This window comes from Rhipicephalus sanguineus, chromosome 2 (genome assembly GCF_013339695.2).
Source record: "Rhipicephalus sanguineus isolate Rsan-2018 chromosome 2, BIME_Rsan_1.4, whole genome shotgun sequence".
Classification (NCBI taxonomy): Eukaryota; Metazoa; Arthropoda; class Arachnida; order Ixodida; family Ixodidae; genus Rhipicephalus; species Rhipicephalus sanguineus.
The window spans coordinates 28206264-28231381 of NC_051177.1; the positions used below are offsets into that span (position 1 = coordinate 28206264).

The following is a 25118-nucleotide window of genomic DNA, read 5'->3' on the forward strand; positions in this document are numbered from 1 at the left end:
AGGTGAGGTCTGTTCTGTGTAGTGGGTGAATGCCGTTCCACTTATGGAATGTTATTTTAATGTCCACAGCAAGCTGCAAGACAACCTAAACAGCAAGGATAGCGATGTCGTGAAGGCTGACGTGCCGAGTGAGAGAGTTGGAAGCAGAAGCTGCATCTGCAGCTGAGTCCCATTCTCACCTTCTGCAAGAAAACCAGAGGCTTCATGAAAACTTAACGCTTGTGGCGAAAGAGCACAAGGTTTGTGTGTAGAACTCGTAACTAGATTTTTTTGGTAGGTTTAATTACGATAAAAAAAGTGACTCTGCATTGTGCTAGAAGGAAATGGTAATCAGTGCATGTGCAATTTTTATGGGCACTGGCATGTGTCTGTAGAGACCTGTTTTGTTTGTGCCATAGTCGACTGCTACAGTTAACAATTTACTTTTACTCAGGAGGAAGGAAACATGCCAAGTTAGCATCAAATGTAGCGATTAAAAAATCTGACCTGTCAAGTAGGTCAGATAAAACAATGAAAGAAATGTTCGGAACCAACTTGCAGCAGTAAGATGGTGTTATTATAATTCTTTTTCATCGCAAAAGTACTATGCAGCACACATGGCAGAAAGAGTTTCCTTGAACGGCAGTTAGGCAACATTGTGCTGTAATTGCCCATGGCTACACATGACCACACTGTGCCTCTCCGCCCACAATAGTGACAAAAACACAATGGATGAACGGTAGATTTTGCTTTCTACAACTTTTCAGTTATGGTTGCCAAGTATGCTTGACATCAAAAGTGCATTGAATATTGTTCACTTGTTAATTAAACGGTGTGACCGTAACCGTTACTGTGTCAGGTGCTTTGTTTCATTTACTGTGTCAGCACGTAACTTTGGGTATGCATAGTGTTCAGTAATCCAGTTCAGTAATCACGAATTACAGCTCATGATTACTGAACTGGATACGGAAAGTAGAAGAGTAGGTCTGAATATTAATATGCATAAAACTAAAGTAATGTGGAACAATCTTGGCAGAGAACAGCGCTTTGCGATAGGTGGAGAGACACTGGAAGTTGTAAAGGAGTACGTCTACTTAGGACAGGTAGTAACCGCGGAGCCGAACCATGAGAGTGAAATAACTAGAAGAATAAGGATGGGATGGGGCTCATTCGGCAAGCATTCTCAAATCATGAATGGTAATCTACCACTATCCTCAAGAGAAAGGTATATAACAGCTGCATCTTACCGGTACTTACCTACGGAGCAGAAACCTGGAGACTTACAAAGAGGGTTCAACTTAAATTGAGGACGACACAGCGAGCGATGGAAAGGAAAATGATAGGTGTAACCTTAAGAGACAGGAAGAGAGCAGAGTGGGTCAGGGAACAAACGGGGGTTAAGGACATCATAGTTGAAATCAAGAAGAAGAAATGGATACGGGCCGGGCACGTAGCACGTCGGCAGGATAACCGGTGGTCGTTAAGGGTAACTGACTGGATTCCAAGAGATGGTAAACGCGTGAGGGGGAGACAGAAAATTAGGTGGGTAGATGAGATTAATAAGTTTGTAGGTATAACGTGGCAGCAGAAAGCACAGGACCGGGTTGATTGGCGGAACATGGGAGAGGCCTTTGCCCTGCAGTGGGCGTAGACAGGCTGATGACGATGATGATGAGTGTTCATCGTCAATACATTTCGAAGTTAGCAGTATTACACTGTTATATTTTGCAACAATTGTTTCAAAATGTGCTGGGCAGCTGCTTACAAGATGCCTGCATTATTAGTCATGGTTGAAATAAAAGAAGCACCCCTGAAGTGCCTATCGGCCAGCAGTCGAACATAGGGGGTACTGCTTCTGCCAATAGGCCTGCATTTTAAAAATGTCTAGTTTTAAAGGGCTAATGATTTGTTTCACAAGCTCTTCTGAGGTGCAAGAGGCATTTATAAACGTCCACTTCATAACGACATTCTATATAAGAAATTGAATCTGAGAGTTCTTAATCCTACGTATTGTATGCAAAGAAAAAGTTGCTACACTTTTTGGCCATCATTCTTGCCAACTGTGCGTCCTGCCTACATCAGCAACTTCAGGGGGTCTATATCATCCACTACTGTTGTAGCTTTATGTGTAGTTTTACCGCATCTGAGAGGAAGATTATTTCCAAAAGCATTTCTCTTTTATACAGAACATGGCAGCTGACTTGGAGAATGCTGTGCAACAGAAGAAAGACCTAGAACTTCAAATTCAGGAGTATGTGATCAAAGTGGCCAAAATAGAAGAGCTCTTGCGTACAAGGGTGAGTTTAGCAGATTTCCGCCACTGATCATGGAGCACTGATTGAGCACTGACCATTGAAATTTGAGTTACGCAGGGTTAATTCTAGCAGTATGCTCTTCGCCCATCCCCCAATATCATCACTCCTCCATGAATAAGAGGGGGGAAGGGGGGGGGGGCACACTTCTGCTACCCTGTAACTGATGACTCTGTACTAAATCAATCTTTATGGTTAAGCTTGCAATTGGTAAGAATCACCTACTACCTGTGAGAATATTCTAGATATGCAGTACACAAGCGTTAAAAATGACCACTTCCAAAACTTAAGACAGGTTCATTAGTGATTGAGGGCATCACAGATAGCACGCAGACAAGTAAAAGAACAGGCAGTGTGATTGCTAATATTGCAACTCGTGGGAAAAAAAGTGTTTCCAATATTAGTGCACCTGATTTCTGAAAAAAATATTAAGCTCTTCTCTTTAAGCCCTGTTAGATAAGCACGTAGTGTAGAGTAGGATGATCGCATGTATCTTGACAACTAGGTGTGACTAGCTGCACAGTCTTCACTTATATTGTTTTATCTGTGCAGGATCAAGAGAGGGAAGATCTCTTGGACCAGTACCGGTCTCTAATCTCAGCCAACGCTGATCTGCGGACTCAGGCCGAGCAGAGCCAGAGAGAACAAGACAGCAGTGATGCCACACTCAATAGCCTGCGTCAGCAGCTTGCACGGGTGAGGCTTGAAAAAAAAGGAAAGGCATGCAAGGTAGATGATGATAGTTGTTTGGGGAGAAGGCAAGGCTGCACACATTTTAGTGCAGGGTTCTTCTCTATCGTTACTGGGAGATTGAAATGCCACTCACCGTTCGCAAACTGATGCAGTAAAATAGCTAGTGTGATAAGTCCGTGCTACACCTTTTCACTGTCCCTCGTTGTTCACACTGTTAACTTTTCTCGGAGCACACAAACTAGTAATGCACTAGTAGTTGTAGTGGCTGGTTGTAATTAAATGAGAAGTTCCTGCAAAACTTTTTGCTTTGGTAGGAACATGCTTGATGAATTTAATAGGTTTAGGTTTATTGAATTCACTGCAGTTATATAGTATTTCCAAATTTAATGTATTGAACTCTTTTGAGCAGTAAATTGAACTTTTCATATTAAGTAAATCATTGACTATTGCTACTTAAAATCTCGCATCCTTTTCCAGGAGACCTTGTACATATGTGCTTCGTAATCGAAAGTATGTCTGGAAATTCAGATGCGTTAAAAAGAGCATTAGTTATAGGTAGTTCTGCATTCAGTTTCATTTGTAACCATACAACAGCTGCAGCTAAGCACTTTGTTGTATTATTTAGAGGCAGTTAGGTGCATAAGCACAGAGAAGCAACCTTAAAGGAACTTGGAACACCTATTCACTGGCAAAATGCTTCGAGAGGTGCCAGTCACCATGGCTTTATCTCAAATTCTGCTTCTGCGAAGTTTAAGCTACAATTCTGCAAAGTCATGCAAATCAGCTCAGTTTTTGTTTATTTCATTTGTTTGTTTGTTTTCTGTTTGAACTACCCAGTTTTAGTGATACTTTTGCAGCTTCCTCCATACTCCACTAAACAGTGACTGGCAACTGTGTAATATGCTTTCTCAGAATGAAGTGATTAAGTTTGAATGTGGAAGACTGATGTTTTAATTTCACACTGGCTGTGTTGAGAGGAAAACAACGTGGAACAGTTAAGGAACTTATAGCACTATGAAAAAAAAGAAAGAACTGGATGCTTACCTTTCTATTACTTGGCCAGTGTTCAGTGTAGATAATGCCATTTTGTGTGCCAAACCACTTTGCAGACTTGCAAGCATAAAATGTGAGCATCACTTTATTCGTCGGCTTCTTTTTAAGCAGAGCTTGTTATAACTCACAGATTTCGATAGCGATGGCATACACGAAAAGCCTGGCGCCAGCGAGCGTACAGGAATGCCACCCTTGAAGGTGCGCCGTTTTCCAATAATTGATGCTCTCTCAATTGTGGGCTTGCCGGTGATCAGCCGTTTCTGATGTGGCAATCTGATCTTTTGTCGAGGTAACTTGTCATATCACGTTGCCCTATATCATTGTTGCCTGAATAAGAATGCGTGACCATCGTTGTTGCCTGAAGAAACTGAAGTGTTGTACTGCTAAGCACGTGGGTGACGGTCCCATTCCCGGCATGGAGGAAGGAAACATTTAGGAGAGAACATAGCACAATGCAACGAAAAGAAAGAAAATGAGTACATCAGGCACACACACGCCAAGCTTCACTTGCCCCCATTTTCCCGATAGGGCAAGGGCTCCTGAATTTTTGTTTTCTTCTTTTGTTTAGCAGTCATTATGCTGTCAGGTGTCCTACCGGATTGCAGTAGCACTTGAAATAGCTGGCCGGCATTAATTAAGTGGCTGTGTTGTGCCTCTCTGCAGCACATGAGCGTGACGTCAGAGCAGGAGCAGAAGCTGGCCTCATTGGGAGCAACAGTGGCGGCACTGCAAGAGTCCTTGCAGCGCAGCGCTGCCGAGGGAAGTCGGCTGAAGGAGGAACTGCAGAAGAGCTCGGATACGCGTGCAAGACTTGCTGAGCAGGTGGAATCGCTACAGGACCAGCTCGCCAAAGAACAAACTGTCAACAATCAGGTAACTCAGATGTATGCAGAATATGCAGACGGAATTATAAATTCGACTTCTTTTGTCCTAATCAAAATTGCACTACGAGCGTAACAGCCATTAAAACCAGCCTTAAATCAGCTCCTCAAAAATTTCACCGCTTGAATTTCTTTGATAAAAAATACAATAATTTCAATCTTGATGGAACTTCTTGTTTACAAAGGGTGGGGTTACTGCAATCATTCCGTCTGTGTGTGTGTGTGTGCATGTGTGTGTTTTTGCATGTGTACACATGCACATGATGATGTCAATGACCTCTCCATGCCAGTTGTTCTCCATAAAAATTTATTTTATCACCACAGTGGATGTCGTATTGCACTGATAATGTTAACAAAGTAGGCATCCTGTATTGCAAAAAAAAAAGAAAAAAAGAAGAAAAGAAGGAGAAGAAGAAGATAGTCTGGCTTTTACCTGCAATGCAGTATTTGAATGGAAACAGCTTCCCACTTACGTAACAGCTATTGGCGATAATCAACACGTTCACAACACACTGTTTGGTGTTGTATACTAATGCATTACTTCAGTTTGATAGTTATTATTACTTACTGCATTTTTGTTTTGTTTGTTATTATTTATATTCTTTTATCCATTCTCCTTTGCAATGCCATTGGCCTTGAGAGTGAAATAAATACTAATACTAGGTAAATGCACACAGTAAGGAATGGCTCGAACAAGCAGTGCACTGAAATGCAGTGATGGACAAAGCAATGGAAGACCAGCACGTTACTGAGCACTATTCTCGGCGTTACTATCATTTGCACACGAGTTCTGTAAAAAAAACCTATTAAATCATCTTTTTTTTTGTATGTGTGTGAGCAGATTACTTGGATGAGTTGTTAGGTATCGTACAGTGTTCCTTTCTATGACCTGTTTGTTGCCTTGATCTAAGGCACTTCTTGTGCTTTATATCAAGCATTCTTAGATCAAGCTTGGTCAAGCATTCACTAATGAGTGCAAATTAGCACACGGTGTGGTACCAGACAATGTGGAGCGAGATGAGCATGAATAAATAAATGAAGTCTACGATGTACCGTATGTTCAGTTTTCTTCTGTCCATTGTTCATCCAGTGTTTTACATTCCGTATGTTGCTCGGTTAAACTTTTTTGCTTCGGCAAGCCTAGCACTCGGTTAGAAATAATACCTGGATCAGTGAATGAAATACTAATTCAAGTACGGTGCGTTCTTCCAGATCTCTGGGCATTTGAGGCGCCTCGAAGACGATCTTTCTCTGGCACGCACCGAAGCGGCTACGGCTCGTTCTGATGCAACCAGCCTAGAGCGCTTGCTCGCCACGTCCCGGGAGCAGCGTTGCCAGACAGATATTGCCCTTGAGAGGCTCTCTGCCGAGATGGAAAAAATGAAGCAGGACATGCAAGCAGGAGCCACAAGCAGGTATGCATACTGCCAGTCTACTGAAGAACAGCGCAAGAAACAGAGACAAGGAAGGCACATGTACACACATCCTGTGTACATGTGCCTTCTTTTTCCATGTTTCTTGCGCTGCTCTTCAATAGTTTTGCTAATGTATGAACCAACTGGCCCAAACAAAAGCTTTATTGCCAGTCTACCGTTATTTGTAACCGATTTATGCAACTGTGCCCCGCCACGGTGGTCTAGTGGTTATAGCGCTCGACTGCTGACACCAAGGTCGCGGGATCGAATCCCGGCTGCGGCGGCTGCATTTTTGATGGAGGCGAAAATGTTTGAGGCCCGTGTACTTAGATTTAGGTGCACGTTAAAGAACTCCAGGTGGTTAAAATTTCCAGAGCCCTCCACTACGGCGTCCCTCATAATCATATCGTGGTTTTGGGACGTTAAGCTCCAGATATTATTATTAATTTATGTAACTGTAACTAATTTTATGTAATAATGATAATACCGAACGAGGAGAGTTCAACTGCCATTGTTATTTTATTTGATGTTTTTCTGTTGCTTTGGATTAATCAGTAGATCGAATTATTTGCTTTACCTAATGATTATCTGTACGTATTTTAATTATGCGTACTCTCTACCTTTGTGAACATAAATATATCGTATAACTTCAAACAAGGTTTAAATTGTCGCATTACCGATTTTTTCATGCATGTCACACGTTGGTTTCATTTTATGATAGTATTTGCACACACTTGTGTGTCTGTACTGTACGCATTGTATATGGGCTTGGGCTTTCCTAAAGCAAACTGTGTCGCTTTTCACCCAAGCTTGCCCACATCTACACGATGTGAATAAACTTTGATTTGATTTGATTAGATCTCTGCACATGGTGTGTGCTCTCAGCACGTTGAAGTGCGAGGTTAAAACAGACACTGAGGCAGAACGTTAAATTGGTTCAGATTGATAATTATTCTTTGAGAAGTCTATTGTCATTAATTTCATTATTATAAATTTTTTATTAGAAGAGAAAACGAAGGTCAGTGTTTCATTTTTGAAGTGCATGTCAAAGCCTTGGCACGTGAACCTCAGTGTCATATTGTGGATTTAAACGTCCTCTTTTTTTATTTTAGCCACACTGTCTCAATAAAATTTCCTGAAACTTGCCACGTTATGTTTCTGGCTCCCTTAGAGCACAATGTAACTTATTTTTAAAAATTAGCATACAGATGCCATGAAAATCTATGAAGTCACAACGATTTAGTGTGGGAACCTCAAGGCAGCATCATGACCTGTGTTTATATTTTTTTTCTCACTTTTTTTTTTTTGCTTATGAAGTATCGTTTCACAGCAAGAGCAGGGCTTTTGGTATTGTGGAAGGGTACTTTACTGATACAAGTGAGTTTTTTTCTTTGATGTAATGACCTGCAAATGTGCAGTGAATTCGACACATGCCAAAGCGGAGACCTTGCGGATTAGATTTACTGACCTTACATTTTTTAACATACACCTAGATATGAGTGCATAAGTGTTCTTGCATTTTAGCTTAGATGAAATGTGGCCACTGCAGCTGAGAATCAAAACCACTACATTGTGCTCAACTAGTTGAACACAACAGCTACCTCAACCTCTTATGATAACCCGCCACGGTGGTCTAGTGGTTATGGGGCTCAACTGCTGACCCGAAGGTCGCAGGATCGCATCCCGGCTGTGGCGGCCGCATTTTTGGTGGAGGTGAAAATGCTTGAGGCCTGTGTACTTAGATTTAGGTGCACATTAAAGAACCCTAAGTGGTCGAATTTCTGGAGCCCTCCACTACAGCGTCCCTCGTAATCATATTGTAATTCTGGGACATAAAAACCCAACAATTATTATTATATTATATTACCTCTTATGAAACCCTAGAGACCCCCTAAAGAGGTCTTTGAGGTAATAAAATTATGGGATGAAAGTCTGCTCATCACAATGTGCTGTCATTTCCTGCGCTTATTTACAGGGCTGCCCAGAATGAAGAAAACAATTTTCTTAGAAGCAAGCTTTCGGAGTTTGAGCATGCAGTGGAACAGTTAAAGCAACAAGTGATCAACGAGCAGTATGAAAGGTAAGACAATGACGCAGTGACTGTGCAGTTGGAGCACTGTGTGGAGTATAGAGTATAGACCGCTTATAACGTAAGTCGCCGGAGTCGCGAATATCCGCACTATAAGCGGTACCGCACTATAACCAAAACAACCTTCTTCAAAGGCTGCACTTGCGCAAAACGTGTTGAGCATGTAGCCTCGCGTGTCCGATAATCGACATATGCGATTTGGGGCGCTTACAACCACTTAAATATCCGAATGTTCAAAAATTAACCGCCAAAGACCTGCATTGCCAACGAAATGAACACGGGGGAAAAAAGCAAAAACAAAGTGCCATCGCGGAAATTCGCCGACTACGCTTCAGGCCACCTCGAGGTATGCGCATTACACAAAACCATGTCGAATCGCGACCGAAATTTCACGTGCTGAGCGGTACCGATCGATCGATTTCACGGGCGCGCACGCGATGTCCAAGACATTGCAATCGAATCCGGAACCACAATTCGAGAGTTGCACGTGCCAACCATGCCCTCGTTTTCATTAACTATATGATTCTCTTCCCTTCAAGTGCAGCCATCGCAAAAAGTTTCGTTGATTCCGCACCAAACCGCAACTTTTATCGCCCGCGACCGCTACCGAAAAGCAACCAACGCTGATTAGGCCTAGCGTGCCGTTCAGCATGTTGTCGTGGGAAGTTTGTCCAAGACAACATGAAGATCGGACGTCGAAAAGATCGCACTCAAGCACTAACTTAAGAACAGCGCGCGTGATACGAAGTTTGTGTTCGCGGCCAGGAGATCAACGGCGACAAAAGCCCGCCAAGCTCGTTTAAGTCCGTGCACTGGCAGAAAAGGCGAAAGCTCGCGTCATGAAGCCGCAAAACTTTTCAATTTGCGGACGAGGTCGCAAACGCGATATCTGTAGCAAGTGTGATAACGACGACGCTTTTCCCGACAGGAAACTTACTTTAAAGCGCACTTGATGAGGACGCGATCGTACGTTCCACGCGTAACGCGCTGCCAGCAAGCGGCCGCGGAGCTTTGCCGCCGCCGGTGCAAAGGCTACTCCGTCGCCTAGGCAACCACCATCCTTCCCCACTCGGCGAGCCCGCACAGCACTGCCGCGGTCTTTTTCCTCCCTCCGCCCCTCGTTCGTTCACTGTGCGTGCCCTCGCCCTTCGTAACGACCTCGTCGCTCCCTCCCCAGCGGCGTACCTCCTTTGAGAACCGCACTCGCTACCGCGTTTGTCAGAAATATTTTCCCGTAACCGCATTATAAACGGTATTTCATCTTGGGGGACTGCACAATAAGCGGTATGCGTATACATGCGGTTCTATGGGAGGGTGAACGGGAGTCGAAAACGACCGCATTATAACCGGTCCTGCACTATATGCGGTTACGTTATAAGTGGTCTGCACTTAGTAGTGCCTACGCTCCGAGACTAGTGTGACCAGCTCTATTTACTGCAAGCCAATTGTAGGCCTACCATCATGATCAGGTCGCCTTTAAGCTTTTTTAATTGTTGCCAGCTACATTAAAACCATGCAAAGCAAACTCTTACTAGAAGCATTACAACCATGTGGAAATGCTGGCTTGCAGTATTTTTCATGTCATAAATTTGGGAACTCAAACGTGGCTGGTGTGCATGTGTGCACGCATAGCAGTGTGGCATGTCACAAAATTGCAAATATCAGCGACAGTTGTGGAATAGTGAAGGAGAATTTTACAGTTTTACATGGGGCTTCTCAAGGCAGGGTGGGGTACAAATTGTACGCACTTTGGAGTGTAATTTTGTAACAATAATAAATGAGCTCAATAATCGTTGAGCTTGTGTTTATTTTCCTTCTGTAAAAATTTTCACCAGATAGTAGAACCCCGCTGTTACGTTCCTCACTGCTGCGTTTTCCCGGCTGTTACGTCGTTTTCCGCCGGTCCCGGCATAGCTCCCATAGGATACAATTGATTGGGAACCCCGCTGTTACGTCGTAACTGTCGGACCGTTCTCGTATGATACGTCGCGAAGTGCGCTCGGAGCCGACCGAGTGACTACCAAAGAGAGCCGCCATGGTGCATTTTCACGCAGCTTGGCTAGGGTGGCTAGAATGGGGAGGTGTGAAAAGCGGCCGCGGAAACCGGTCCCCAATGTGCGCCGATGCCGCAAGGGGCGCTGTACAGCGCAGCCTTGCTAGCGTCCGACGATTATGGCTCGCACTATTTTTTGCGTGCTACACTTTGCAGCGTTAATCGTTTTTTTTTTTTTACCTCAGCGATTGCGCTAATAAAGCGTAACTTCCTCTCCCCATTTAAAAAGCAGGGTTCGTATTGCACGCCGAGTAGCACTGCGCGTGCCAGAGTAATATTGCTAGCGGCATTTCGTGCACGCCACTTTTGAGCAGCAATTTTTTTTGTTTTTGTTCTTTTTGCGCTTGTGTCATGCCGTTTTACCACTTGCCATTATGTATCACTGCAACTTATTCAAGTCATTTTTAGTGTTTATTCACATGGTTAAGGTATGTCTTTTTTTTTTCAAAAAAAGTTAATTTTTTTACTTTTGATGTTCTGAAAATGTACGAACATACAGAAATGCGGTTCACAAAAAATTACGCTTCTATTTGGTTCTGTTCGAAAGTTATGGTCCTTTTTTTTGTGACTACACTCAAATTGAAAATGACATGTTCGGAAAATTAAATTATTCTTTTTCTCGAAACTTGATTTTCAGTAGGTTTTTGTTGCGAAAAAGCTCATAGCTATAGACCTGATCAATATTTTCCCATGAAACTTTCCATGCTTCTTGCTCAGACATTTACTTGCGCCTGTGCAATGAACTAGAATCATTGAGGCGTTGCTTCGGGCTAGCTGGTAATCCATAATTACGATAACAGCGGCAACGTGGCAAAAGGAAGACAAGGGCACCTGGGGCAACATTGCCAGGAGTGTGGGTGCATATCGTACTTTGACAATACGGCAGTGTTGTTTAGAGACAAAGACCGGTGCGCGTGTGAAATAATAGGAGCCGCAGCAATGAACTCCGGTGATTACGAGTGTGTCAGCGCACCATCCCTTCTCTTATCCCAAAGAGAAATGGGATATCTTGATGGCAGCTGGTAAAAATGCAATGCAACGAACACGTGTGGTGTTAAAAATGCAATGCAACGAACACGTGTGGTGCTGATCAGATGAGTGGCTGTAGCTGGTTCTTCTTTTATTTTCTTTCTTTCATTGTATATATTTGCGAGCGCAGATATTAAACGTTAGTTGGAAGTTAGCGCTTGTGCTCGTCATGTTCCTTTGTCCCTTGTGTAGAGGTTCCGCGCTATAAATCTCGTAATTATAGAATAATTGAAACGATGAATGACTTTTAATATTATAATACTTCAATTGAAATGCATCCTTCTGAAACAACACGACTTATGGTGGTTTTAGACTATAATATACCTAATAATAACGATAGCGCAAGGATTCTAGCTCATCGCACAGCCTACATACACAGCAGGGGCGTAGCAAGAATTTTTTTGAGGGGGGGGGGGGGGTTCAACCATGTTCGTGCGTGCGTTTGTATGTGTGCGTGTATATATACATATGCAAAATTGAAAACTTCGAGGGGGGGGGGTGGTTGAACCCCCCCAACCCCCGCCCCCTTGGCTACGCCCCTAGTACACAGCTATAATGCTGCGAAGCCATTTTTTTTTGTATGGTTGGATTGGTATAGTTATGACTATTGCCGGTGATGGCCGTGTTATGCGTAATATTGGTAATTACATTATAATTACCTTCCGTTCTTTTACTGAATGCACTTGCAGAGCCCTTTTAAACTGTTCGCCCAAAGGCAAACACAAAACAATTAATTTTGGGTCAAAACCTAAGATTTCTAAAAAGGTGGAAACATATTACCGAAAAAATTGCCTGCTCTCGCGCTTGTACCCATTACTATGCACTAGCTTCTGGTCAAAACGTCATGTGTTCGTTTTGTCGGCAGGTTGAAAGATTTATTAGTTCAAAGGAAACACATTCGTACACGAAGCAAGTTTATTTGAACTCTGCAATAAAGAGCTATCTACAGAACACAGGTCTTAGCCCACTTGGCTTTCTCTTCTTCCTCCTTATGGTTAACCCCTTTAAAAATAAATGCACCCGAGTTAAGGAATAAAAGTGTACAACATATCACGTTGTACGCGCTGTCGTTCACTTCAGACTACGCAATACCAACTAGCCCAACGTCGTTCCCCTCTACGTGCCTTGCGTCGAAATGCTTCTCGCATTGTGCTGCGTTCCTTGTCAGCTGGCTCTCAGCTCTCGGTATCGCACGACCTTACTTCTAAAATAACTCTTTCCACGCCAGTACTCGGAACAAACATGCCTTTTCTGTCGACGAACAGTACCCAGAGTTGCAGCCAGGAACGAAGCAACAACGTGCAGTTTTCTTCTTCAGTTTATACCCTCACACCTCAAAAATCCATGACCCTCGAGCAATAAGCACCACTTGAACGATGAAAAATACGACGCCGCGTTGCCGAGTGCTAGGCTTTCCTCCGGTAATCTGCAACGGCGGCGGCCGTACCGGCCGTACCATGCAGCGCCCCTTGCAGCAGCGCCCTGGCGGCATCGGCGCGCAGAGGGACCCTCTCTGGCAAGGGAAACGCGCTGCGCTCAGCACACCTCCCCATTCTAGCCACCCTAGCTTGGCCTCGTTTGACCGTAATATTAGCCGCATGAGAGGCGCAAGCAACAGAATCTTTCAATTGATGCAAACAAAAGCATTGCCTTCGAGATTCAAATTGCAAAGATGGCGTCTATGACGTAACTGCTCGCGAAAGCAAGGCCTTCGAGATTGGCATTTACTATTGACAAAAGCATAGCCTTTGAGATTTGTATTGCACAAACATGGCGTGTATGACGTAATTGCATGCGAAAGCAAGGCCTTCGAGATTGGCATTCACTTCTGCCATCGCGTTGGCGTAGACTCATCATCATCGTTATTTGTCGGAGAGCGGGAGGAGTTCGAGCTGGTTGGAGCTCGCACGGTCGTGCGTGCGGTTCGCGGTCGGACTCGCCGCGCCGGTCGTGATTGCGTGTGCTTAGTTCTTTCATGCCTACAGCTGTTGGTGTTAAAAAAATCACATACATTGATTACATTTCTGTGGATGAGGCCGTCCTAAGCTCCGCGTTTCAATCCATCGACTAGATCGCGGCTGAGCGCGCCAATTTTCGTGCTGCTCGTAAGAATTGAAATAAAATTCTGTACCACTAAATATTAGCGAGTTTTAGTATAGCGGAAAACAGCAAACGCAAGGATTTAGCGTTAGCGTTAGCGTTGCGTGCTCCTAACTGCGCATGAGCAGAACGTAAACGTAGCCCGAACTCTTACGTACGAACGCTATTTCTGGAATATAGCGTTCAACGCTAACGCACGCAAGAGATCCCGTACGTAGGGCAAGATGGCGGTGCCTGTTGAAGCGAGAGCCGTCCACTTCGAATCTTTGTAGCCGTCGTCCTGCATTATTAAACTTATTCATTCCCTAATAATGTTCGTGTTTGATTTAGATTTGAGTAATGAGGCTTCGCCAACCGTGTACCGCCAATAAAATAGCTCCGTTTTTTAGATACAAAGTGGATTTGCGCTGCAGAAGGCTTAGCAAGATTTGTTTGCGAGGTTCGCTCATGTTTTCTGTAGCAGCGCAGAGATGGCGACGCTGTCTTTAGTCGCCTCTTTCCAAGATACGGCCACAAGTCAAGCAGATACATGTCAGGCGTCGTTTCCCTTCATGCCTTTCGCGGCAGTGCATGAATGTGACGCGTGATGCGTCCCAGCTTAAAAAGGCCAAGTAATAGGGGTCTTGAAGAATTCTCGAACGCGGCATGTCGACAGAAACCAGTGTGTCAGAACTCAACACTTCTGCAAACGCGACATGAAGACGCAACAGTGGTGACTTTGGATCAGCTCGACTTGGTGGCGCTTTTGTGGATTCTACAGTGCATTTAGTGTTTTTATGTCTAGATGGCGCCGTATGTGCTTGCGTTAGCGTTAGCGGGAATGCCTTCCGCTGTACTAAAAGACCACCAGTTGACACGCAGCGCGTTCCGTTTTAGCGTTAGCGTTTAGGCACACGCTAACGCTAACGTAAGCGTTTTCCCGCTATACTAAAACTCGCTATTTTGCCATTTTTCCTGTTTTTCGGCTCTTACGTTTCCCGTCTCTTACGTTTATTTCCTACGGTCCCTTCAAAAACGTATCAGCGGGGTTCTACTGTACTTCTTTTGCCTAAAGCACTAGGTGAGGCAACATCGGATTATGTACCAACCATCCCAATTTTAGAGGGACAGTCCAAAGTTGTCCCATTCGAGATGACTAAGTTGCTCCTCTCTTCTTTTTTTTTTAATGCCCGACAGCTCCGTTGCACATTATTCTCTCATTTTATGTGTGTCGTAGTTCTAGTTCCGTTACATGTCCCAACTGTCCACTTATATGGGTAGTCGTGTTATCCAGGCAACATTCACACTCTTAAAGGGGTACTGACACAAAAATTTTTGCCTCGCGTTTTTTTGCTGCAATGTGTTGCAGGGGGCCTGTTAGTCATAACACGGCACATCGTTTGCTGCAGCGCGCGACAGATAATTAATTACAGGCACCTCATTACCGACCAGTGTCAGTTTCGGTTTCAAAAACGACAAGCCTCCAGGTGCAACTATCACCACCTAGGGCTCCAGCGCTCGATCACGTCAGCACACAGAAGTGTGACGCACTTCCGCGCTGTTCGCGTCGTCTCCTCGCATTCGCACGCTTGCCGCACGTGCTGCGCGATGTCGTCGCCATCATCGTCCTCGTTATCATCGTCCTCCTCATCGTCGTCTGTTGGCGACGATTTCCTTGAGACACCAACAGCGCAGCGGCGAGCGCGTCAAAACAGAAATGGCGGCTACGACGTCATCATAACTTGTTGTACCGGCTACAACGGTTACGTAGGGGAAGTAGGGGGGTCACCTCGGGTCACCTCCGAGGGTGTCAATGCAACTGGTGCGGCCTAGAATGCTGGATCGCGCACCCGAACTTCAAAATTCGTATAAAATACCTTCCAAGCTTTATTCGCTGTCGATATTTTGCAGATGGTACACGCACGTACACGGAAATCGATCCAGCAGGCTATCTCGGCCGCGAAATTTTGTGTCAGTACCCCTTTAAATGTAAATCCTGATAGGGTTGGACAAAAATGTGTGCAGTTTTGTTGTGAGTGGCTGGCAATGACAGATTTAATCATCACCAGCCATGCTTTTCGAGGACAAAATAATTTAGAAAAGGCACAAAAAAATAGTTAATTTTCACAAATGACAGATTGAAAAATGGGTAGGAGTGTGGTAATGTCATGGAGTGGACAGGGCACTTCAGGAGGCAGGACTTACAATAGTTGTGGTAGCCCCAACTTCCTGTCAAAAGGCGAGAGAGCCGTAGACCAGAAAACAGTCCTCTAAATATCCGCTCTGGTCAGGGGCGGAAGAAAAAAAGAAAGAAAAAGCTCATGCAAATCGTACATTGAATTTCTGCAGGGAGAAGTGCAAGGAAGAGTTGAACCGGCTGCAGCAACAAGCACGCAGTGGACTTAATGGCAAACTTACGCTGCATGGTTTCACGGGTTCATTCCAGACAAGGCTCAACTTTAGCCCAGAAAATGGAACCAGGCCCCCGCAATAGCCTACGTGTCATTGGAACTTCGTCACAGAAGGCACAGTACCTCATTTGGACAGCATGCATTTCGCATGGTTTTGAAAACAACTCGCTCATTTGTACAGGAAATCATTTGATATCATAACCATCCTTTTATATATATGTTTTATTTTTAACCACGGCTTTCTTGAAGCATGGCTATACGAGTGTTTTGCACTGTAGTATATCTTGCTACCCACGCTGTGGTTTGCATTGTCTTTTTTTTTTACTTGACTGAATAAATTTTTATCTTATACCTTCAGTGTCCTAATTATGCGATTGGGAAGAAGCATAATGAACATTCTGATACAAAAAAAAGTTAAACTAGTGTAGTGGTTTCACACCACCGTTTGGTACACCCATACACAGTTTCCTCTAACATTAATGTGAGCACTAACTCTAATCATTCAGCTATAATGAGAATGATGGGTGGTACACGGATTTGCCACTTCGGACATTCCCGTAGCTTAATACAGTCTTTCGTGGCTTAAATTTCTAAGCAATCATTCTGAATACATATAAGGCAGAAAGCTTCTCTGGACACAATGCAAGTTCTTGCATTCGTAGTGCAATATTTTCATGTATGCATATGACCAATTTGAAGCAGTTTGAAGCCAGGTGCTTCAGATGTTGAAGCTTCAGGCGCATACATTCTCATTGCATTTGAACCCCTTTACAAGAGACTTGTACCAGGGAGCCATTATTGCCCCTCGTCAGAGGGGTTTCTTATAAGCAGGGTACAGAGTTTCTCACTTTCTGATAATTCGTATTTCAATTTAGGCATCCGACTGAAGTACTAGAGTCCTGTTGCAGAACGTCACTTTGCAATTATAGGCCATGTTTATTGTGTAAGGTTAGAGAATTTGTGTAAATTGTGTAACGTTGCACAATTTGCTTGGTGACTGTTACATAGAGAACAGCATCCATGTTTTCTCCAGTGCAACTTCGTGCATTGCGCAAGCCAATGATTAATGGCAAAAGGAAGGATCATAAAATATGTGCCTTTGTTTCTATCTGCTGCACAGAGCTGAGACATCACAAGCACCTGGCTAGCAATAATACTTGCAGAGCCATATTTTGAAAATACATAGTGTAGAGCACTGCTCCCATTTTATTCGTAACATACTCCACATGCATAAATATACATTAATAAAGATAATCTGTAGTACAAACGGTATGTACATGGATCTCTGAAGCTAGAGTTCCCATAAATATACGCGTCATTTGTGACCGTTGCTTGTTGTTTGCTACAGTGCCAACGTTGAGTGAGGCTGAGTTGAGTAGATTCGCCAGGATTGCACATCACAGTGAAAGAGTTAGGAGGCACCAAGCTGCCATGCTGCATCCTCGGCTCAGGACGGATTGGTGAAGATTAGTTCAATGGCAAAGTCTGCATCGTACACCTTCCACGTCTTCGGCTTGTGAGGGTTGTCGAGGACGTCTCTTGGCAAGAACAGCCTAAGAATCAAATGCAGCGGTTCAATTAGAGGTACGAGCCACTAGGAAAGTTTTCTATACACACAACTTCTGAACAGCATGTCCACTCTGGTTTCTTGGCTCAGTATTATGCACTTATTATGAAGAGGTAAAAACACAGACAAGGCTGCAAATTACTATTGTGTGGCTATCAAAAATGTTCATTCAAGATACCAGCTATACTATAATTTTTTTTAACGGAACACAGGGAAAAATGATATAGAGGTGGCAATGTTTTCCACCCGCATCTAATAATGCAAAACATCTTGAGACAGCGTCTCCTTCCGTTAATAATTTATTAATAGTATTATGCTGCAGTCTAATATGCCAAATACATAGAAAATTCGGATAGCTTTTTCTGCCATAAAACAGCCATAATATACCTTTCTGTTCATGATGAGATACCTCCACTGCTGTTTGAGAACGAGATTTAATAAAAGAAAGCTTACCCTTACTATTCTCTTTTAGTAATCAAGTACATCCCACCAAAGGAGTTAAGGTTGCGTTTTGAAATAATACTTCACCAGTCGTAAATAGGCTTAGCTATGTTGTGTGTTTGTGTCCATTTAATGTTAACTTCTGCGCACTTTTTCATAATAATTGTTTAGCTGTATTCTGCATCATCGCAATGCCTGCCCAGTTGTGCTAAAACTGTGGGAGGAACATATCCTCTAGAGGCCACTACTTCCCATATGTTAGCCACACTGTGCAGTGTGGCAAGAATCTTTTTTTTTTTTGCCACCACTGCCCAGGCTTGCACGCGTGTGTAGAACAGACAGAAGGAACACACAAGGACAGTAGTAAATGCTCAAATGTAAATATCTCTAATGGTAATGCGAGCGCAGCAGGCTCCCCTGCATGTTTGCATAGCTGGGCGGGCATTGTAAGAACGCAGGTTATACTTATAAATTTAGCGCCCTGCTGTATCTGAGTCACTTGGTGCATAAACGTTGTAAACTTAGCTGAATTGTAAAATGGGAAACTATGGTGCACACCAACAACAACCAGAGTCCTTCAATCATATAAGCTGTGAAACTCCACATAGGTTCCATGTATTGGAATCAGAACACAGCATTAGTCAAAATTGCAAGAGGTCTGCCGATTGTGTAGGCGGAAAAGAAACAAATAGTATTTTCTTGTGTCTTGTGTTGCATAAGACCGTAACCTCGATAAAGTGAGCAATGCATTTAAATTGGCAGCTTGAATTGCGCAGATGATATAACAGCCATGGAACCCTTCAACCTTTCTTGAAAGTACATCTCGTAGTTCTCGCAGTGGTAGCTTGCACAATGAAAGGAAATGCTGCGGCAATGTGGTGTGTTTTTTGAGATTGTTCCCAAGCGGCACATCTGCTCGCTAGCCTCCACAGGTTTGTCTATGGACATTGTCGGGTTTTTTAACAGACCTTCACAATCTGTACAATTGAAGAACTCTCATGACAAGTATATATAAAAACCGCAGGCACTCTTTTTACAAATTCTAACATTTTATGCACCAAAACCACTATATAATTATGAGACATGCCAATGTCTCATAATTATATAATTTTGATCATGTGGTATTCTTTAACGTGCACTTAAATTTAAGCACTGGTGTTTTTGCATTTTGCCACCATCGAATTGTGGCCATCATGGCTGTAAATCAAGCCCATACTCTCACTCTCAGCAGTGCAACACATTGCTGCAATTAACTTATGATGGCAGGTTCTGGCACTTTCCTGTGTATTTTGCAGTGTGAAAAAAATCGTTTTTGCTTTCCTACTGAACACACAACCCCTCCACACTTCTTTACGTATGTATGTGCATATTTTGCACTGAATAAAATTCAATTTATAGCCAGCAGTGCACCGGATCTTTTAGTGTTCTTTGTTTTGCAAATAAGTTGATAGCATCATGCAACATGCTGTATGTCAGTCTTAACTACATAGACTAGCGATCGTCCTGTGTGCTCCTTTCTCCGTCCCCGTCTTATTCTCACAGGTAAAACATGAAATTCAAGTCAAAACCAACTAGCTCATCTTTCAGCTTTAACTTAACTACACAATTTCACACCTGCCTTGGCTGACACGTGCCAACACTGACTTACTTGTTGTCTTTGATGAAGCTGGTGTGGAACCAGAAGTAAAATGGACAGTCCTCATAACCTCGAGGCACAGATGGCTGCAAAAACAAGGGAGGGGGTGGGGTAGATGAAAACACTTCAAGTGCTGAAGCTACTAGTAAAGGCTATCGCTGAATAAACTTACGCTTCGGCAGGAAAACTTGAACTTCACGTCCCCTTTGACAGCAGGGAAGTTAAAGGTACTCACTTCAAGAACATCGGCTTCAGAGCGATAGTGCACCTGTGAATAAATGAACAAAATTCTGCCATCTAAATGTTTTAAAGTAAGTAGTGCTGTGGTGCAGCATTCACTAGCGCAGCCTGTTGCAACACTAAAGAGGTCGAAAAGCATGTAGCTCCCGCTGTCAAACGATTTTTCGCGAACTTAAGATTACGAATTCTCATTACATCTTCATGAAATTTTATGCTAGGGCAAATGTCCACAAACTTTTCCCTTGCATAGCTACAAAGTGTCATTAAATTCTCCACATTGGTGTATTGTAATTGATGTGCTTTCCATTAATTGCTTGAGGAAATACTCACATGACAGTTCATTTGACGCCCAAAGTCCATCTCGTGCACCTTAGACTTCGCTTCGAAGACTTCGCATGAAAGGTCTGTTCCGTTGCCTTGTCCAACCCCTGTATATTTTAATATGAGCCAGTGTGGAAAAGTACCATTTACAGCACATGCAGTCACTTTCCATCTATTGCTCCTTTCAAGTTGATAAAGCAAACCTGGGGCTGAGTCGATCCCTTTTGGGGACAACACTTAAAGGGGCCATGACACCCAATTTTTTATCATATGCGTTATGTGGGTTAATCCTTGTGCATTCACAAGTAAGCTGGTGAAATTTTGGTACATTTGGTCGAGCAACACTTGAATTCGCAAGCCATGACTTAACAAGCTGCTTGCTGTGCGAGCGTCTGCATTCCAGGGAAATGATTTTGTTCTGTGGTCAGCTGCACGTGCAATCGAGTTATTTTAGCTTTTCTGCAGCTTAGCAGTGACATTGAATGATTTGCAGAGGCTGAAACTTTAATAGAAGATGGTGGCTCCGCTCCATGCAGCACATGACGTCAAACACACCGTGGCAAAATGGCGGTCGCCGGCGGTGGACAGGGTTTATAGCCGGTGACTTCTAGAGCTTATTTTGCACTGAAATATTCTTTTACAGCCCACTTTTCACATATGTATAGGCATGACAAGACCCTCTACTTCTACTTTTCGCTGAAAACCACAAAATATTGGGTGACCGTGTTATGGCTCTTTTAAAAGCAAAACACAATGTGCAGAGCCTGCTGGCTTAGCCATTCACTTCTCTGAGGCGATGTGCTGAACGTATCTCACATTAAGGCAACACCCGAGTTTCTCATGGAAAATACAGCCTTCGGTGTCAAGAATAAATGTAATGAACTCACCTGATAGCTTGTATATTCTGACTTCTTTCACTTTTAATAGAACCTCATCGGGCACCACACCATCATGCTTTTCCTTCACCTCTTGAAAGTATTCTACATACCGGCTCTGCAGGTACCAAAGCAAGATCAGAGCGGTGATTTCGCGACCTAACAGTTTGAAAAATGCACCAGGAGATGTTTACTTGCCTGACTAGGGGTTTCAACACCCTGGAACTTTGTCCCGACAGTCTTGTCTGTTCGGACATTTCCAAAGTATTCCAGGCTTGCCTTTAAAAAAAAAATTGAAAAAATGATGCAACACTAATAAATCTGCATGTTGGTCTTGCATCACTTCTCACCTGTGCAGACTCAAAAAGGCCGTTGTGCATGAGCAGCATACAAATCATTGTTCCTGTCCTTCCTTTGCCACCTTTACAATGGACAGCCACTACATTTTCAGGATCCTCATTCAAGAATGCTTGAGCCCTTGCCACAAACTCTGTTGCGTCCCTGCCAAAAAACACGATGAGTGGAGATTTACATACAAATGTTTGTTGTGCTTTTTCCACCTGCTTATAACTGTCAAGCTACGCACCTAAGCAAAGGTACATTGTGATCATCAATTAGATAGCGTTCAATGCAACCATTGAAGTGGCTGTTGTCATAGGTTCGTTCACCTGGAAGTTGAGTGTTGATATTAGCATGAAAACTCAGTCATGGAACAGTAGAGTATGCAATGGAGCATTCACATTGTCAAATTTGTAAGTATACACTTGGAGTCTAAAGACATAGGTATCTATTACTTTGTCATGCAATGGTCTAAAAGGCTTAATGACAATAAGGTATTAGCAGTATTCCTCAGCACAGCAGGACTGAATGCATTAGAAGTTGCATTACAATGCTATAAAGCCCCGAGGGTACAATAAATAAATAAACAAGTTCTCACTGCACATATTGTAGATGCGATAGTGGTTTGGATGCTTTGTGTTGAAAAATCGCTCCACTTCCTGAAAGAAAAACATTGCCAGTCAGAAATATTGCAATATTGTCCATCTATATTACACCTTATAAACAAAGTGCCAGAAATATAACAAATGACTTACTTGAATTGGGTTTCGATACCACGACATCTTTCCAGATGATGGATATGACATTGCAATGATCCTATCTGCGTAAAAAAAGTCAAGAATGTGCGATATAATCCTTTGGAGCAATTAAATCATCATGGTAGACGTGCCAAACTCACCAGTCACATAAACAAGGTCAAGATCGAAGCCATCTTGCCTGTACCGTCGCTTATTCTCGGACACCATGAGTCTGGCTCCTTTGGTCAAATTTTTCTTCTCGGTGTAGATTCGCAGGAGGACTAACTATTCGAACTACTCGACCGATCACCAGAAGTCTGTGAAAGTACAAGCAAACGATATGTCCTCAAGGTTCAGTCTTAACGCTTGGAAAGCCGAACTTACTTGTAGTATCCGGATATTTCGACGGACACATATGCAACAGTGGCAACGAATGACAACATGACGACAATGAAGTCCACAGCATTGTACCAGTGCTTCAGGAACTCTCCAGTACTGCATCAGAAATTTATTGTTGGAACAATCATGTTAAAGCTGCATTGCATTTGTATGTTAAAGAAGTATGAAATAAGTGGCTGCTTACCCTTGTGCATACATTCGAAAGAAGATCTCGAGGACGAAGAAGGAAACGAAGCATAGCGCCACAATATCATATGCTTTCTCAACATGTGCTGGCTTGTTTGGTTGACACAGGTCAGCTATTAATACACTAATGTCAATAATAATTAAAGAAAAACTGAAGAGTCTGTAAAAATAAGGAATAAAAAGGCAACAATAAAGAGAAACTGCCGCAACATTTTAATCACGTGCAGTACAGCTGGAGCTTACCTGAATCCCAGGTGCTCCACAAATCTCTTTAGCATGACATGCCTGTGGGATTAAAATGCCAGCATAAGTTCCATGCATTACTCCGACATGTACTGTGGGTTCGTGTGATCGCTTAGCGGCTACGGTGTAGCGCTGCTCACCACGAGGGCGGCAGCATTATTATTATTATTATTAGGTGCATGCTAAATAAACCAAAATTAATCCCGATCCATTACGCGTCACTACGCGTCGTGCCTCGACCATATTGCGGCTTGGGCACGTAAGATCCCAGAATTTAATTTTAATGCCAAGGGTCATAAAAGTAATGGACCGCACACTTGCCTTGTGATTTGCTCGCTGGGCTGATCAAAAGCGCTGCTGTTCAGCTGGTGGTTTTTCTCAATCACGACCACCTCCGACGGCTCTTGGCCGGTCGTGCCATTGCTGCTCGTCGCACCTATTTGCTCCATGCTTTCGTTCGCGAATTGCGTGTACTTCACCATTCTGCCAATAGCCAATTCAATACAATTAGTGCCATAACGGCACGAACAACAGGTGTCATGTAGCTAATGCGCACAGCGTTTATGCCCTAAACAGCCCTTCAAACCTTCCCAAGATTTACACCTAGCGCCGTGCCACCCTCATTTACACATGGGCGCTTCAGTGCGGCCGTTTTGCCACGCTGTTGAGAAACTCGAAGGCGTTGTCGAAATATTTCCTCCAGCAGCCGGCGCAGTATGCGCCGACCGTCCGAGCTACGGCGAAGCGAAATTAATCCGCTTCCGCCCGGAACGAGAGTGAAACACCTACGCCAAGGTTTCTAGCTTTCGTTTTTATTTCGCAGTGGGTATTCTCTGGCACTTGTATACGCAAACAGGTAGGCTGTGACGCGTTTCGCATGGCCAAGTAGCTGGATCCGCCCCCTTTCCCCCAGCAAACAAGTCGACGCGAACGCGGCGGTAAAGGTAAAAAATAAAGCAACCAACTCACCTGCAGCCTCGTCGTAACGTCCAAATACAAAATATCTCGCGGGTTTCGTGTAAAAAAAACGCTCTGGCCGCTCTTCAACTACTTAAGAAACTTGCTAGCAACTTTTCGCATCTCGAGCCATCGTCCCATCCCGCGCCGCAGCTCGCGCACCAGACGCCCTTTTTTTTTCTGCTTTTCGATTAGTTCTGTTCGGGCCACGTGACGCCTCGGCCTGCGTCCGGAACTGAACCGTGATTGGTTTAAACCGGCCGCCAGCGCTCGACGTTGATTCGGCGCGAAGCCCATGCTAGGGTGGCTAGCCCTACCCATGCGAAGCCCGATCCTCGAACCGAACGCGCCTTTTTCGAACGTCTCTGTTCTACTCTGTTCTTGATGCGCGCGCCAGTGAAACTGAAGGACAATATTTCGCAAGTTGGAGGGGCATGACCGCCGCACTGAAAGTTGATGTCATCCTAGTCATGCGCAGAGTCCCGAATCAGAGACGTACCCTATGTATAGTGCCGCGGTCACGAAATTTTGTTTACATACATTTTTATCCATAACTGTAGGCGTTACCAATATGCATAACGGTATCACTGTGACCACATGTTTTCCCTTTCTTTACTGAACCAGGCTTAAAAATGAATATCGCCTGCTTTTCTTGTAATCTTCTACTGCATATTCAATCCTATTAAACAAAAGACCTTAATGTAGTATAACAATAGGCCACTATGTTCTCCAGCCGGGACCCTAATTACCAGCTTAAAGTTACGTTCCTAGCATCTGCGGTTGCCGAAATATAAGAAAAAGTGCCTATCTTTGCGAGATAATTGCGTTGAAAGTGGTACAGGCACTTTATTACAATAATGCAGTGAAATAATGGCAAACTAGCACTTTATTACAATAATGCAATGAAATAATGGCAAACTGACTGACCCTTTCAATAAATAACGGCCACGAACGCGTCACCGCAATCACTTTTCCTTTTCGTGGATGAGCAGTTCTTCATGGTACCGCGAGAACTTGGCTGGTGGTGCGTGCAGGTCTAGCACGGAGCACAGTTTCTTTCGAGCTGCCGCTCCTTCTCCTACGCTTTGCAAAGCCTTGACAATCCTAACGTTTGCAAATCGCTGCGAAAAGGAGCACTTTGTACAACTGAGAGAGTAAGTGCAGGCGACACCTGAGCGCATCG

At 43.7% G+C, this 25118-nt stretch overlaps 2 protein-coding genes across 2 annotated transcripts; one reads left to right on the forward strand and one right to left on the reverse strand.

The window, feature by feature from the left end:
* The first annotated feature begins 119 nt into the window (after positions 1 to 119).
* Positions 120 to 16297, forward strand: LOC125757122 (centrosomal protein of 135 kDa-like). Its single transcript, XM_049412270.1, has 7 exons — positions 120 to 239; positions 2166 to 2276; positions 2844 to 2987; positions 4701 to 4910; positions 6131 to 6333; positions 8309 to 8413; positions 15933 to 16297. The coding sequence occupies exons 2-7, from the start codon at positions 2169 to 2171 to the stop codon at positions 16075 to 16077; spliced, it is 915 nt and encodes a 304-aa protein (XP_049268227.1). The 5' UTR covers positions 120 to 239; positions 2166 to 2168; the 3' UTR covers positions 16078 to 16297.
* Positions 16298 to 17164: 867 nt separating this feature from the next.
* On the reverse strand, positions 17165 to 24152 carry LOC119382612 (phosphatidylinositol 3,4,5-trisphosphate 3-phosphatase TPTE2-like). Its single transcript, XM_037650391.2, is given in 17 exon segments — positions 17165 to 17547; positions 19651 to 19724; positions 19811 to 19906; positions 20209 to 20306; positions 21087 to 21192; positions 21273 to 21353; positions 21425 to 21575; positions 21661 to 21742; positions 22012 to 22072; positions 22169 to 22233; positions 22312 to 22432; positions 22434 to 22467; positions 22535 to 22645; positions 22734 to 22895; positions 22979 to 23020; positions 23300 to 23461; positions 23948 to 24152. Coding segments are annotated over 16 exon segments (1551 nt in total). The 5' UTR covers position 23461; positions 23948 to 24152; the 3' UTR covers positions 17165 to 17441.
* Between the last annotated feature and the right edge of the window lie 966 nt (positions 24153 to 25118).